At 38.3% G+C, this 15,747-nt stretch overlaps 1 protein-coding gene across 1 annotated transcript in view; it reads right to left on the reverse strand.

The window, feature by feature from the left end:
* RBM46 (RNA binding motif protein 46) overlaps window positions 1-12,672 on the reverse strand; it is a gene marked incomplete at both ends in the record, with an annotated part of 130,594 nt that extends 117,922 nt beyond the window's left edge. Inside the window, 3 exons of the mRNA XM_082281974.1 lie at window positions 6,126-6,908; window positions 8,418-8,885; window positions 12,522-12,672. Of these exons, the coding sequence (XP_082138100.1) occupies window positions 6,126-6,908; window positions 8,418-8,885; window positions 12,522-12,672 (1,402 nt within the window). The remainder of the gene's footprint in view (window positions 1-6,125; window positions 6,909-8,417; window positions 8,886-12,521) is intronic.
* Window positions 12,673-15,747: the final 3,075 nt, after the last annotated feature.

Below are 15,747 nucleotides of genomic sequence, written 5' to 3' on the forward strand. Positions count from 1 at the left end.
TTTATTGGACATGTTCTTCCTACAAAATTCTGCATCAAGTTAATGGAAGCAAACTGGAGGGATGGTATTTAAGCTTCATATTATGCATGTTTATGTATGAAAAGGCAGAGTTGACAGAATAGTGCTTATTGTTTTGTTGGTGGGTTTTTTTAACATTTGTTTAAGATTTATTACATACAATAGAAGCTGTAAAAATTCTGTGCGAGAATACAAGAGTAGGAATTGTGGCAAATTGTTTCAACACTAAATATAAATTTCTGTTGTATAGACTATTACAGGTAATAAAAATCCTTTAAACAAATTATGTTTTAAAACCCAAATTTAATCAAACTAACCAAAACAATTTAACATTCAATTTCACTAATCTTTAAATTGAAATGCTTAATACACACACTTTGAAGAATTATTCATTGATAAACACAGAATGTGAATTTCCAATAATTATGTATCAGTGGGGTGTTCTTTTTCCTTTCATGACAAGATCCAAAGCAATAAATTCCAAACTTCTCTTCTTCAGGGAAATTCAAATCAAGTAGGGTGTACAGTTGGCTGCAGAAAGAGAGGGGGAGGGGGATGAAGAGACTTTGATTTCAGCAAACATACTGCATTATCCGTTTCAAGATGGACTTAACTATTAGGGAACTTAAGATAATGGTGTAACAAAAGCGTTCATAGTCTTATGCCAATGCTCATTCTTCCCTTTCCTCTGCAGCACTAACTCAAAATAATTAAGAAACTGTTTAGTCAGCTGTTCAAGGAGTTTTTTTTCCTAAGACCCTTATACTTCTAAGAAACCCCATTCTTCAATACTGAACACATTTTCTCATCCTATATATATATATACACAGACACACACTGAACTTCATCATAATAGCCCTTTGTTTCACCTTCACTGAATGCAAAATATTAATGCAGACAATTCTCAAGTGCATATTAGATCACTGTTCCGAGCCATATTAGCTACGTGTATCATACACATCACAGCAGCATAATTCATATTGCATATTTAACACTTTAAATCAGAGTCTGCACTCAACTATGCACCAAGTTCTGCCTGATGTACACTGCATAAACAAAACCCAACTTCACTGTGATCATCAGTGGAGTAGAAAAAACTGTGCTGAATTATATCCTGTTGTGAAGTGACTGACTCTACTGAAGGCAGACAAGTTATTTCACAGATAAATATAGTCCAACACTGTTGTATCTCTCTTACTTACTCTTTTCCAAGTTCACCTATACAGGCCAAGATTTACAAATTTGTGTTCCCTGTCCATAAGCAGCAGCTGAAAAATAACTGAATCTTTGGGAAATATTCTGTGTGCCTGAGATTAGAAGCTTCCAGCAGTTAACACAGAGCATGCATTTAATGCCATTTTCAAACTGCCTTGCAAGCTTTTAAAAACCATTCTCATGCCATTCAAAAAAAAAAAAAAAAGGAGGGAGGCCTCAGAAGTGACAGATACACACTTAAATTCATCCACAATAGCATATTCAAAAAAAAGTCAGAGGAGACAGTAGTCTCTTTCCCATGAAACTGACTAGCCAAAAAATAGTCCAAGTGCCCAGAGGAGTAAGAGCTCCCACTTCTCAACATAAATTTAAACCCAAGCTGGAAAGGCAAATAATTAAAAACAACTGAAAAATGACTCAGAGTCATTTTAGGAGTAAAAACTATAACCTTCCTTTGCGCTGCACAACCGACAAGAACATGAGACTGCATGATCCATCAGCAGGTATTATAGGGCAGTAGAGGTACGGTCTCCTTTGGAAAAAAGCAACAGAGAATCTCTAGAAATCCTTCTTAGAGCTGTGTCTGTGGGGAAAGTACAACTTCTCTAACAAACAGTGCAAACATTGCAGCTAAGACAATGTCTCTGAGAGGGCAAAAAGCCACACTAAACAATCCTGAGAGGCTTACTCACCTTTACTATCCCACCATGCTGCCTTCAGGGACAGCAATGTTATATATGCTTGCTCGGGGGCTGTAAGAAAACCCATTATATGTGTAAGTCACCTGATAAATATTTCAGACTTCTAAATTCATACTGTTAAAAAACTTCTTATACTACCTTCTGAGCCTTTCTAAAAATCACTAAAACCCCCCAATCATCTGTATTTGCTAAACAAAGCCAGCAACTTCTGTGTTTTTTTTCAAAAATCTTAAAATTTGCGGCTGTTGCTTGCTCCAACAGCAACATAACTAATTTTGATAAAGCAAACCACGGCAATGTTTAAGTAAAGAAAATTCCTACAACAACATAAAAACCATCTCACTTGACCTTTAGGTTTAATGTTCAAAATCTAATACAGCAGTCTGCAGAGACGTTTGTTCTGAGACACAGATGCTAAATACAGACTCTTGAACTAGCTTATAAAAGTTTTATCCATGACTTAAAACTGCTACTGCAATTTTAAGATGTTTAAACAAGTGAATTCACAGTAGTAAGACACAATGGCTGCTCCACCTATTTCAGTATTATTTACTATAAAAGTTGTATGTGAAGAACTGGAAGGAAACTGTTATTTATGTGCTATAGTTAGTTATTAAAAGACTTTTTCTTGATTTGGAGACTTATCCATATATTTTGCTTACAAATATTTTAAAATATTCTCTTCTACCTCACAAATTAATTTCATAAATTGCATCTCAGTGAGATGTAACATGAATTAGCAAGTGTGAAAGTGCAAAGAACACCCTCTAGTGGAATACCCATTTCAAACCTGGCAGATCCCTGAAACAGGAAACTTTACTGGAACTTCTCCCATTCTTCCCCATCACCCTGAAGTCAAACTCAGCAGGGAGAGAATTTCCCAGGACTCAGCCTTTGCTATAGAGAGTGTTATCTTAAGGACTAGAAATAGGTTCGGACATGTTCTGGTATTTCCTTAAACCAGTGGAATTCCAACAGCAGCAAATGAAAACAAACCAACCAACCAAAATAATAGTTTCCAAAAAAAGGCTCTGTTTTTCCAGGCTTCAGATGTTTAGTCTTAATAAAAAAAGGGAGGTGGGAGTTCTCCAACAATTCAGAGCGTATCTATGCAATTCCAAATTTTCTTCTGCCTCTACTTTGAAGATACGTGGATGAGCCAGTTTGATTCCATTAGCTACAAACCACTGTTACTGAAGCAAAGGACTTGAATGATAATACCACCTCCTATTTCAGTATTGACTCTGCACTAAGAGTGCTTCTGGAGCACAGGTGGAATATCAAGTGTGTGCTAATTACACAACTATACAGTCTCTGAACTGGAGCTGCCTCACATTTAGTCAACCTCCAGCACGGGCAAGAGCAGGAAGTCTCACATGTTTTTCTAACTGGATGCAACATTTAACAGCCAAGCACCACTTTGCAATTGACATTTAAGGTGTTGTGTAACTTCTGAAGGCACAGACTTATTTGTGCAGAAATGCGATTCAAATTAATGGTAGAGGTATTAATTTTTCTACAGGACATTCTGGTGTTTCCTTATTCTGTTCCTCTATCCCCCCAATCCTCCCTCTGACAACATTCACCTTCTGAAATTTCAACACGTAGCTCCACTCCCTTTTTCACAAATGGGCATCCAGACATGTGATTTTCACACATTTAGCCAAGCCTGAGTGTTTTCACTCCCTTGATCTGTTAGTGATTTATTTAGTAACATTAAAATGTAGCTTATTAATCTTTCCCTGACAAAGTAGTTTTCTGTGTTTTCTAAGAACCATCATTTACAAAATATTCAAGTGACACCAAGTGGTTAGTTGATGTACTGCTGTCTGCTCAGGACTGCTGTGAACCAGTACTATATACACTTGTGTAAAAGCCAAGTATTCTGTAACGCGCGAAAGTAAACACAGAAATGCGTATCCCAAAAAAAAAAAAAAAAAAAAAAAAAACAAACAAACCAGAATGCCTAGAGATTATTAATCAAAGCAGTCCAGTTTTAAAATCCTATCAAAGCAGCCCTTTCTCATTTACTTACCTTAGACTAGTTATATGCTTTAAAAAGAAAAAAAAACACAGCAAAACCCACCCTGTACATCATCAAAATTTAAGTGGCCAAAAAACTAGGTTCCTGTAAGAGAAGTTACTTACCAGAAAGAATTATTCCCTGTGTCATCTTTGCACATTCATGTTTATAGTAAATTGCTTCCAAGAAACACACTCAGACTTTTTTCGAATTACTGCTAGTTATCACAAAACCCCCTAACAGACAAAACCCCAAGCCCCAAAGAAAAACCATGACCCACACATCCATCAGCAGCATCAGCATCATTCAACATGTCAAACCATGCAACACTTCCATGAGAAGGAAGGATTCTGTCACATCTAGCAACTCTTCTTTACCTGCAGATAATTTCTTTCAACATAGAATATATAATAAACTGGAACAGAAACAACTTCTGTAGATTAGATAGGGAAAATAAATTGTACTTTCAGACTCCTTAGGGCTGTGTTTCAGTATCACAACAATGCCAACATCAAAAACAGGGTTTTTAATCAATATGAAAGATGTGTATCTTTCAAAAGTCAACCTTGTATGTTTGCTTCAAATCAGGGTTCTGTATGCTCTTTGCAGGGCCAAATCCTCACAAACCAGTATGCACAGAGGCCATCAAAAGAAAAAAAAAAAAAGTTATTCAAAGATAATAAAACAGCACTACTAGCACTAGGCCACTAGCTGGACAGCTGTCAAAAAACAAACCTGGTATTTGGGAATTCTGTTAAATACCAGTTCACATTAACTGTGATTGTATGGCACAATCAAGTGCTAAAAAGTTTTAGAATACTATTAATTTATATTCACTTTGAAACCTCTTCCCTATAGCACTTGTAATTATAACTGAAGAGATAAAGATCTCAACACATACCTTCTTCACTTTTTAAAAAACTTCTCTGCATTCAGGATTTGCCCACAGCTGTGAATAATCACTCTGAATCTAACTTTCTATAATTGTTCCCTTGATTCTTTCCCAGAGAAGTACAGGAGAGAAAATAACTTTAGGTACCAAAAGAAGCAAACTGGGCAGGTACAAAACTCGCAACAATCTTTACTCTTCAGGAGAGCCTTACACCATTATTTTTAGTTTAGTACCCTTTTTATCCTTTGTGTTCAGGATTACATGGGTTATAAAGGTGTGGCCCTTATTTTCCTAGTGAGAAAAATATGGAAACAGACACTCAACTAGTCAAATGCTGCCCACCAAATGCTGCGTGCACAAAACCAGACAGATACTTAGCCATTTATTATTAAAAATCATTTTGGCCATCTGAAAGCATCACCTTCCGGAGGTGGCCCACTAATGTAAACTAATCACACCACTGGCTGAAGAAGAGACAATGCATAAGGCCTTGTGTTTTGGAAGTTCTTCTTCCTCCAAGACCTTCTGGCCATGCCAAATCCAAACCCAATGAGAAGCAAAAACATAAGCAAGAAGAAAAAGCTTGTTTACATTTTAGTCATGCATTGCAAACAAAAGGCATCATAGTCAAGCCTGAAATAAGGCTGCCATGAACCCATCCAAAGGAGAAATCTCACCACAGCCTACATACATCTCAAGAGACTTCCAGAACAAGAGCTAAGTAGCAGTACAGGGAAGAGAAGAATGGCAACACTATTTTAACAATGTACTGCAATCACTTTTCCAATTCACCAGAATTAGAACAGGCTAGGTAAAAAAACCCAACCAAATAAAAAAAAATCCCAACACCTCCAATTTCATAATATAAAAACTTCCCTTTTCTAGTAGTTGCATTCTAATTTTAAAAAATGGAACATACATAAATGAAGATGCTAGAAAGCAGACAGACTTTCAAATAAATTTTCAGCACCATATTCATCTCACAGATAAACTTAAGTCACTTACATGTCATCTAATGCTTCCTTATACATCATTGCAGTAGATGAACGTAAGCAAAAATGACCCTGGCACTGGGCTGTTTAGATATTTACAGTGTTTCTTCAGTGCTCTCATCTGATGGTCCAGACTCAACTGACACAAGAACCAAGTCTTCTGTAGACTAGCTTATACTTTATACAAAAACACATGTGCACCAAGATATGTACACCAAGAACAATTTGAAACTAACTTTTCTAGCTCCAGTTCTTCATATGTAAACAAAACTGTTTATGCTTACCTAGATGTAAAAGTGTGAATTGTGCTGCCAATTCCTTTGCATCTTCTACTGTTGTACAGAGCTTTTCTGGCATGAAATAACTCTGGGAATCATCTGCAATACTAGAAATAAGCACCTTGTACACCAAGAGTATTTTCCCATCCTGACCTGTGGTTGAATACAAGCAGTATTCTGGTGGTGCCCAACTATTTTTATGGCAAAAATAATCCAGATGCATTACTGCAGAACTGAAGTGGCTCAGCTTTAAAGAATACATGCTAATTGGAGTAAGCTTTATTCCTGGAAAAATGGGGTATGTACTTCTTTCAACTTCAGGGGGGCCTGGACTGTGCTGACCATTAAGACGAACTGAAAGACTTGCTGGTTTTCCCAAGGATTTTTGAGTACCATCTTCTTTGTTAGGAAACCCTAAGAGATTTTCAGAACTGGGACTTATCTGACCATTAAAATGTTGCTTCCAAGAACTTTCTTTGTTAACTGGCTTTGCCAGTGTTACCTCAATACTGGCTCCATCAATGCACTTTCCATTCATTACAGACATAGCAGCAACTGCATCTTCACGGTGGAAAAAATGAACAAAAGCATAGTCCCTCAACTTCTTTACACGTTCAACTACTCCTGGCTTGAACTTGTTGAATTCAGCTTTAATTTTGTCCTCTGTAGTAGATATCATTAAATTTCTCACATACAATACTTTAACTCTCTGCATAGTTTCTTCATCAACTACTTTCTCAGGATCTGCCCAGTCTACTTGAATAGTATGACCCCAGGGCTGGAACGTTCCTACAGCAAAGAAGCATAATGTAAATAAGAAACAGGCACAGTAAACCAGAATCATTCTTATCACCTTCCTCTAAAAAAAGCAAATGTGATGCATACCACAAGAAACTGGGTTTTGTTGCCTGCATCTACTTAAGTTACTTGAAATTTTTAAAGTAAATGAGACTCTGCAAAAATGACAAGTGTTCTGTTACCTTTGGGTTCATTAAGCACCATAAGCTGTCAAAACAAAGACTTTGCAACATGCATATACACACACAAAAGGAGATCTAAAGTAATGTACTTAACTAGCTACTAAACAGAGCCTCTTCAAAAATATTGCCTCTTTAGAAAGTATGGGCAACACCTGGAAATAGTAATCTAAGCGTATATCTGTAACACAAACCTTACTCTATGTTGCACCAGACACCAGAACCCAAATTAAAAGAAAAAAACGAAACCAAACCTGTTTTGTTACTCATGTCAACCTATCATTCTGAATATCATACCGGTTTATTTTCCATTCAGTGATCTGGAGGTATTTCTCCCACCACTTTGCATATATACATATATATATACACCCCAATATGTTGAATGTATTACATATTATTACAAGTACTGTATTGATATTTATTATATTATTATACATTTGATAATTTGCATTTTGTATATACGTTTGCATATTATATATTTGTGTATATATCAAACACATACTACATAACCCTTAGGTAACACACTGTCAGCTATTAACACAAGACTTGCCTACATCTTAGCCTTAATAGTTTTGGCATTCATTTCAGCAAAGCTAATGCTGTATTATCTTCTTGAATGACTTTGCTTCTTCAACTATATTGTTTCATTTCCTGTGTAGTTCATTTCCCTTCCTTTCTCTTCTAGAATTTCCCTTTTTAACTGTACCTTTACCTATTCCCTCCTTTTTCAGTCAATTTAATCCCTTCTACTTTCCCTCCTTCAGAGTGTATAAAATAAGGCACAATGAAAAAATGATCTTCTACTTGTTAAACTCTGAAAATTATTTTCTACTAAAACATTCAAGACCTACTTTTTAGTATTTTTAAAATATGAAAAATTCACATACTTCATAGTGATGAAAATAACGTCACTCATGACGCCACCAGAAACTCAGGGCACATTGAAGGCATTATCCTTTCTAAACTCACCTTTGAGAGAATTTGTGCACAGAGCCTCGTGCATGTAAATGAAAACTGAATGTGTGCCCATGCAAATACATATTGGTGTAAATCACAATAGCTAAATTACATAAAACTGATGTCTACTTTTTTAATTGTCAGAACTACTTAAATTATAGCTTCTTAAAGAAAAAGTTTAACAAAACCCTCCTCAACAACAAAACATAAAAAATCGCCCTTAGCCAAAAGGTAATACTGCAGTTTTGAAACTCACAAAACACCTTAAAGAATGGAAAACAGGAATGATCCACCATCTCATCCCCCCACAATATGGAAATAGATACTTCCCATAAAAGCTCAGTTTAATTACAAACAGTTTTACCTGGGATTAGTCGTCTTCTAGCCATTGCAGCTGCTCTGTGAGATTCATATTCTACAAAGGCAAAGCCACGATTTTTAGATTTGTCAGTGGCATTTGGATAAACAATGACATCCACCACTCCTTCTGTAACTTTTTTCATTTCATTCAGTATTTCTTCTTTCTTCTTATCTTTAGGAATTGCTCCAATAAACAGTCTGCAGTTGTCCAAGCTTACACAGACACCAATAAACTTCCCTGGACGAATTTCATAATTATTAAGAATCTTGATGGCCAGCTGGGCTTCCTCTTTAGTGGTGTACATCACAAAAGCATAGCCTCGGTTCTCACCAGTGAATTCCATCATCAGTCTGAGCTCATAGATCTTCCCAGCTCTCTCGAAAACAGGAACTAGTTCATCTTCATACATATCGCGAGGAATCTTACCCACAAAAACTTCACATCCACGAGGTGGTGGAGGACCTTCCCAACCTTAAAATAAATTTTCCAACAGCAATCTTAGTACAAATGCCACATAGGCACATTTCTCCCACACCCAGTTCAAATGTGGGAGTTGTTTATTTATTTTTGGTCTCAACTGAAAACTAGCACATTCTCTTCTATTATGTCTTATTTCTTTTACGTTTAAATAAAAACAAAATGCCAGAAACACACAGTTTGTATTTCTTTCAGTTCCATTTTCTGGGCTTTTTTCAATGGAATCTGTATGACAACACACTGAACCTGTTTATCAAAAACGCTAACAGGTTTACCAAGAGTCTCTATTTCGATAATTTTTTGCCCCTTACAATTTTATTTCAGTTATTAATAAAACTGATATACCTAAGAACAATACCTCAGTAAGAACTTCAGTTTTATTTTCTACTGCAACACTTTAAAGATACAAAATGTTTCTCTGCACTTCTTGCCCATATTTTTATAAATTTTGGTAAGGGTCCCCAGTGCAGCACTTTTTTTTTCTTCCTTGACATCAATCAAAAAGTCCAAACATTTTGCTTCCACCTCCACTCATCCAATAAAATAAGACTCCCTAAGGAAGGCAGGATACAGAGCCAAACTTTCTCCAATAGGCAAAAAGATTGAACACTTTTACTCTAAAAACAGACCAGTTTTCACAGGCAGTAGTGGATGGTAGGAAAAAAAAAAGTAAATAAAAAACCACAGAACAAGTCAGTCTTTGGCTGACATCTGAAAGCTACAAGAACATCTATGCTTCTCTCCTTAAGCCAAGGACATTCAGACATTGCTTTATATCTCTGCCATATACACTGAAAGATATGTTCAATAGATAATGCAAAAATGTATTTATGCATTTAATATTATGGAGTTGTGATCTTCAAATATGGCACTCCATTTCCCCAAAATAATAAAAAAATAATTTAAAAAAAGTTCGTTTGGCTTTCAGGTAGAAGGTTCAAAGGCAGACACTCAAATCATAACTAAAAGCCTTTTCTAAAGTTTTTGAGAAGAAAGGTTTTCTCTAAGAGGAAAAACAAGGAGTACAAAGATGGTAGAAAAAACCAACACAAAACTTAGTAAGTACTAGCATGAAATGACAAAGCATAATGAGGCAAGGTGAAAAAATAATTACTCTTGACAAGTTTAGACAAAAAGATGATTAAATAATGTACTTTGATTTGAAGTTCAGAATAAATTATATTTGGATGATTTTGTAATTAACACTTTTTCCTTCATGTTTGTATTGCCAAAGAGCCTGTAATTTACATGGGAAAAAATTAACAGAATTGAGACGTTTTTGCCTTCTCACAGAGTAACTTTTCATCTGTAAGTGTACACTAACTGTACAGAAAGAACTACATGGCACACAGGGAAGCTACCAAGGCATCAGAATTGACACACATTTGGAGTCACACTGCCATGACTTACCTAGGAAAAAGCCTGGTTCTGTTCCTCACAGCATTCCACATCTTTATCATTTTCACCTTTGTAAACATTTCTGACCACTTCAGCTGAGGTCTGACTGGACATGGCAGCTAACACCATTTGCAGACCAAGCACTGCCATCACTCACATTGTGCCAGTCCCTTCCCACATAAAAACAATAAACCAACTGTACCACATTTAGGAGCTCCAAAGACAAAAGCAACTGCACACCTCAGTCAAGAAAAAAATGTGTAGGGAAGTAATGAAATTAAGTAACAATTTTTATTTCTTTACTAACTAGACAAACTTTTACCACCCTCCTCAGTCTGGTAACTCATTGAACAGTGATTCTCAGTAAGTAAAAGCCATTTACCATACAAAAAGCCCCCCTTCTAACTTTGAAGCTGCATACTAACTCAGCAGTACAGTGCATTACTGCCAACTGCAATTAACCTCTTGACTCCTGACCTAAATAAAACTGCTCTGTGCCACATATGCCAATGAGGGACACATACTTAGCAGAGCAAAGACGGAAAGTTAGTCAAAAGCATTCCACAAGTAGCTGACCAGAGAGTTTCCTTGACTTGGTACTTGATTCATCGCCGGACGATAGAAAACGGGACTCCTGTTTTTGGAGCAGTTCAATCAACATTAGTCATAATCCTCCACTGTTAGCATCCATGCCATCTTAAACTTCCATGTAATTCTAATGACTCACATGCCTAGTGACATCACTGGGCCTACTGCTTAGATGGCAGCAGATACAAAACTATGAAAACTCACTTCTGTCTTTTTATATTAAACACTCTACAGATACATTTTTCACAAGTGGCATAAACTGAATAAGAACTGCACTGATGTCAGGTAAAAACCTGTAACTTTTTAGGGCAATTTTCAGCCACATCTGCTGAGAATAGAGCTGACAGTGAGACTATCCTTTGACAGCAACAAAAGCTTATTGAAATCACATCCTAAATCAGCAAAATTCACAGTGAAACCCTTCATTTATAAAGATATTGTAATTTCTTACAAGCCTTCTCAAACATAAAGTCTCATCTGGCCTAGAGCCATTTATAGCAACTTAGGGTAATTTGGTAATTTCCAACCAAAAAAACCTATGAAAATACATGAAGATTTGAAGGAAAAATATGTAACTAATGTCAGTGAACGGACTGATGGAAGAGATACTTTTTCAAACACATCTAGTTTCCGAAAATATTAATAAAACTAGCTTTGCCAAACAAACACAATACTGTCTAATGTTCTAATTAAAAGACATCGTTATTATGTAAAAGATGTATAATAATTTAAGAACTGACTGAAGTCAGCAATGCCCTGCAGTTCTTTTTCCAGCGCCATTTTCAAAATAGTTTCACAGGGCTTCCTTTTGCTATTTTATATAGGCTTAGTAAAGATATAGACAAGATTTTAAACAGAAAAATTTCCAGAGAAATAATTTTGATGCAGCTCGAACTTAAACTACATATAGCAATGAGCAAATAGAGTTCATGCTTCTGAGCATAACTTACAAAGACATGGGATCACAGGCCACATGTGAGAATGAACTGAAAGAGCAGCACAAAGAATTCTCCTCTTTTCTGCTTGTCTAAGTGCATGATCTGATTCAGAAGCAAGAGTTACTGTACTCTATGTCATACAACCAGGCCTAGTAGAAAAATTCTTGTACACTGCTGATGCCAACATCACTGGAAAAATTATTCAAAATAAAATAAATGTTTCATCCTCAACTCTGAAAACAAAATGAGTTAATCTTCACTGGTGCTCCCTCAGAGAACAAATGTTCATTAAAAAAAAAATGTTTTGGCCAACGCAAGTGGTAAGCAGTCAGAGAAGACATTAACTAGGTTATGCCTCTATCACCAACTTTTTTTTCCCTTCTGTGCCACTAAATGTTTTGAAGCGTGTTCTCAGTCATATAGAACACACTCGGCATTTTGAGCTCCACATTTGTTCTGCTACCTGTCAATTTTAGCTGGTTTTAAAGCTGTGACTTTTGAAATCCACCAAAAGCAAATGTTCAACATAGTCTAGCTCAAAAGATCTTAAATTGCTGGAAACTGTAAAACACACCAGGGCCCTCCCCATACGTGTTGTGCTTCTTACACTCTTTCCTTAACCTTTTACTACTGTCACTGTCAAGATACACAACATGAGGCTACACCAATTTTCAGTGTCAAAAGAAATCTCAAAAGAAATGCTTACCTGGTGGAGGACCACCAAATTTTCTTTGCCCGTTTTGCTGCACCATGCTGTATCCAGTCTTCTCCATTAGGGCAAGTAAAGCAGCCCCATTTTGAGCACCACTTCGGATTTTGCCGCATCCATTTGCTGCCGCTTTATTCTCCTCACACATATCTGCAACAGCTTCAACAGAATATGGCAAATATTCCAATTCAGCAAATTCTAAGTTGTTATGTGCATGCAGAAGCTACCAAAATACAGAAAAAACATTTAGGCTATATTTGCCTATTTACTGCAACTTTATTTAGCGTAAGGCTTCAGTCCTACATCCAACCATTATCACCTCTGTACTCGCTTTCACAACATTTGTTCCATAGCTGGGATAATCTTGAACTTTACCCAGCAGCTACATAATCTATATACAAACTCTCCTAAGTGCTATCACAGCTATCACAACATAAACAGCACAACTATTTTTAAGAATGCTGTCCTTCAAGTAGAAGAATGAATTCTTTCATAAACCATGTGATCACAGCTGTGTAAGGGATCAATAAGCTACTTGAGGTGACAAGTTCCATTTTCTCATTACTACATTTTATAAAAATACCAATTATTTCAAAACTGTATTTTAGAACTAAAATACTTGAGGAACACCTGAAGTCCATGCCCGGTTAGTAGAAAGAATTCAAAGAACTCATGAACATAAATAACTTAATTAATACCAATATATAATAAAATTGGGCAGAACTGTCTGGCAAAACTAAGGATGTGAAATAATCCCGCCTCTAGGATTCCTATTTTCATGGCTTTATCTATTTTCACAGTTTCAAAAACTAAGCAGGTTTATCAATATGGTTGTTGCTGCCCTATCTCCTATTTCTCTGGCATGCCAAGATCTCACCCAACAGCTTAAGTTTCTGTGACCCACATGATGGAAAACCACACCACTTAGCAATTACCAATTTTATTAGTCAAGCCCCTAAAAAATCTCAAGTCAGATGTTTCTTTCATTACCTCCAATTTATTTATTCCTTTCCCAACATTTTCTGCCTACTGTTTGTGATACTTAGACAAGCAATCTTTTTCATCACTCCAGTCCTTTGTCCAAATGTCATTTCCAGGTGCTACATCACTTCTTCAAAAGAAATGCTGCCCAAAAAATCACCACCAGAAAAATAAGGTACCACTGTTTGTTTTTCAGTGCCCCTTTTACTTTCAGCTTTCTTCGTCTTCAGGATCACACTCCAAAAGACAATGTCCCGAACCATCAGCAGTTTACTTTTTACAAGAAAAACACTTAAAAACAGCTTAAAGTTTACACAAATGTTTCTTGACAATCCACTATTATTTGCTGAACAAAACTGAAGTTCTTAAAAATATTATAGACTTAATTTATGGAGTGATGAAGTGCCTGTTCCCCTACTACACTTACGGATGTTATGCAATGATACTACTATCCAGAGATGGGGCTGCAGCTTCTGCCACTCCTGCCCCAGCTTTGTCATTTCTAATGTGCTTTGCATCACTGTAATCACTATTTCTAAGCGCATTTTTTTCACAACAGCCTTCACATGACATTCTAACAGACTCCAAAAATCCTTTCATTAGAATAGTGTCACCAGTGATTTTTTTCCAACCCTAGGAAAAAAAAAGATTTTTGGTGGGGAGATATCTTTTTTGTCTTTTCACCAAGTAGGTATTCATTTTAGGGCAGGAATCCATGCAAGCAACCACTCTCAAGAAGCTTAAATTAAATCTGTCACTGGACACTAAAAAACCAAATAGTGAAAAAAACTCCTGGTTTCATCAAAATGAGATTCCAGAAAAGCAGCAGGGTAGGGCACAAAAAAAAAATCCCCGACAGGCATCAGCAGAAACAGCATGGCTCCTCTCTGCTACAAACGGTGTCCCATCTCCTTTCAGCAAGTGAATTACTGGGTTTCACAGCGTATAAGCTGCACAGAGATTCCGTAATTAGGAAATCTTTTGGCAGCTTCAGGCCTAACAAGTGATGGAGAAAACAACGAAGCTGGAGCAAGGAAGAGGCAAATTTATTTTCCCTTTGTCTCGGTGAGTTCTAACACCAGGGCGGGAACGTCGTTATCTGCAAGTGCAGCAAGCGGGCACCGGACTGGGACCGGACTGGCACCGCGGGAGCTCGAAGGGGCGAAGCGGCCCTGAGGAGCTACAAATACCCATGCAGGAAGCAAGCCAAACTCGGGCACACCCCAGGGCACAAACGCCACGCACGGGAGGAGGCGCGACTGCATGTGGGGCGGTGAGGGAAGAGAAAAAACCCAACACCCCCGGCATCTCCCTCCACTACTCCCGCCGACTCGCACGTCAAGGCCCCTTCTCCACACCACTCTGTCCCCTCATCAAGCTGCCTCCGCCTTCCCCCCACGGCACGGCAAGGACCCGAACCCACCGCTATCCCCAGGCAGACGAGGCCACGGCATGACTCCCCGCTGTCCCGGGAGCCGACCGCCACAGAGCGCAGCCCGGCCGCCGGCGGTCTCAGCGCCTCATGCGCCCGGCCCCGCGGCCACAGCTTTCCCTCGCTCTTGCCCCGCCCGGCCAATCAGCGGGCGCGGAGGGCGGGCACGGATACAATTGACAGGCCGCGCCAGCCAATCGCGGCGAGGTGAGCGTGCCCGGCACGCGAGCGCTCTTTAAAGCCGGTGACGGTTGGGCGAAGGGACGTGTCTGGCGCGCGCGCCGCAGCCGCTGCTGGAGCCGTTGGGACGGCGCGTGCTGCTCCCGCCCTTCGGGCGGGCACGCGGCGCCGCCTCAGCGCCCCTGCGTTCCAGTCCCCCTCCGTTCCTGAGGGGTGCCAGCTCTTCACCTCAGCGTTACCGTTTGCAGAACCTGGCTGGTATATTTTTTTGTGTCCTAGGCTTTTCTCTTTCCCGAAATGGCGTATTTGGGGCCTTTAGGATGTGCTCTGGTATGCACTTGTGCTTTAAGTAATTTTTAGTGTTGTGCAGGTCCATGTTGACCAGTAATAGCAAAGTGAAATATCACTGAATCAATTAGGTTGGAAAAGACCTCTGAAAAAGTCGAATCCAACCTACAACCCAACACCATCATGTCAGCTAGACTGGGGCACTAGGTGCCACATCCCATCTCACACAGGGATGGTGACTTGATCATCTCCCTGGGCAGTCCATTCCAATATTTAATCACCCCTTCTGTGAAGAAATCCTTCCGCCGTCCAACCTAAACCTCCCCTGGGTGCAGCTCAAGG

Source organism: Coloeus monedula (assembly GCF_965178545.1).
Source record: "Coloeus monedula genome assembly, chromosome: 5".
Classification (NCBI taxonomy): Eukaryota; Metazoa; Chordata; class Aves; order Passeriformes; family Corvidae; genus Coloeus; species Coloeus monedula.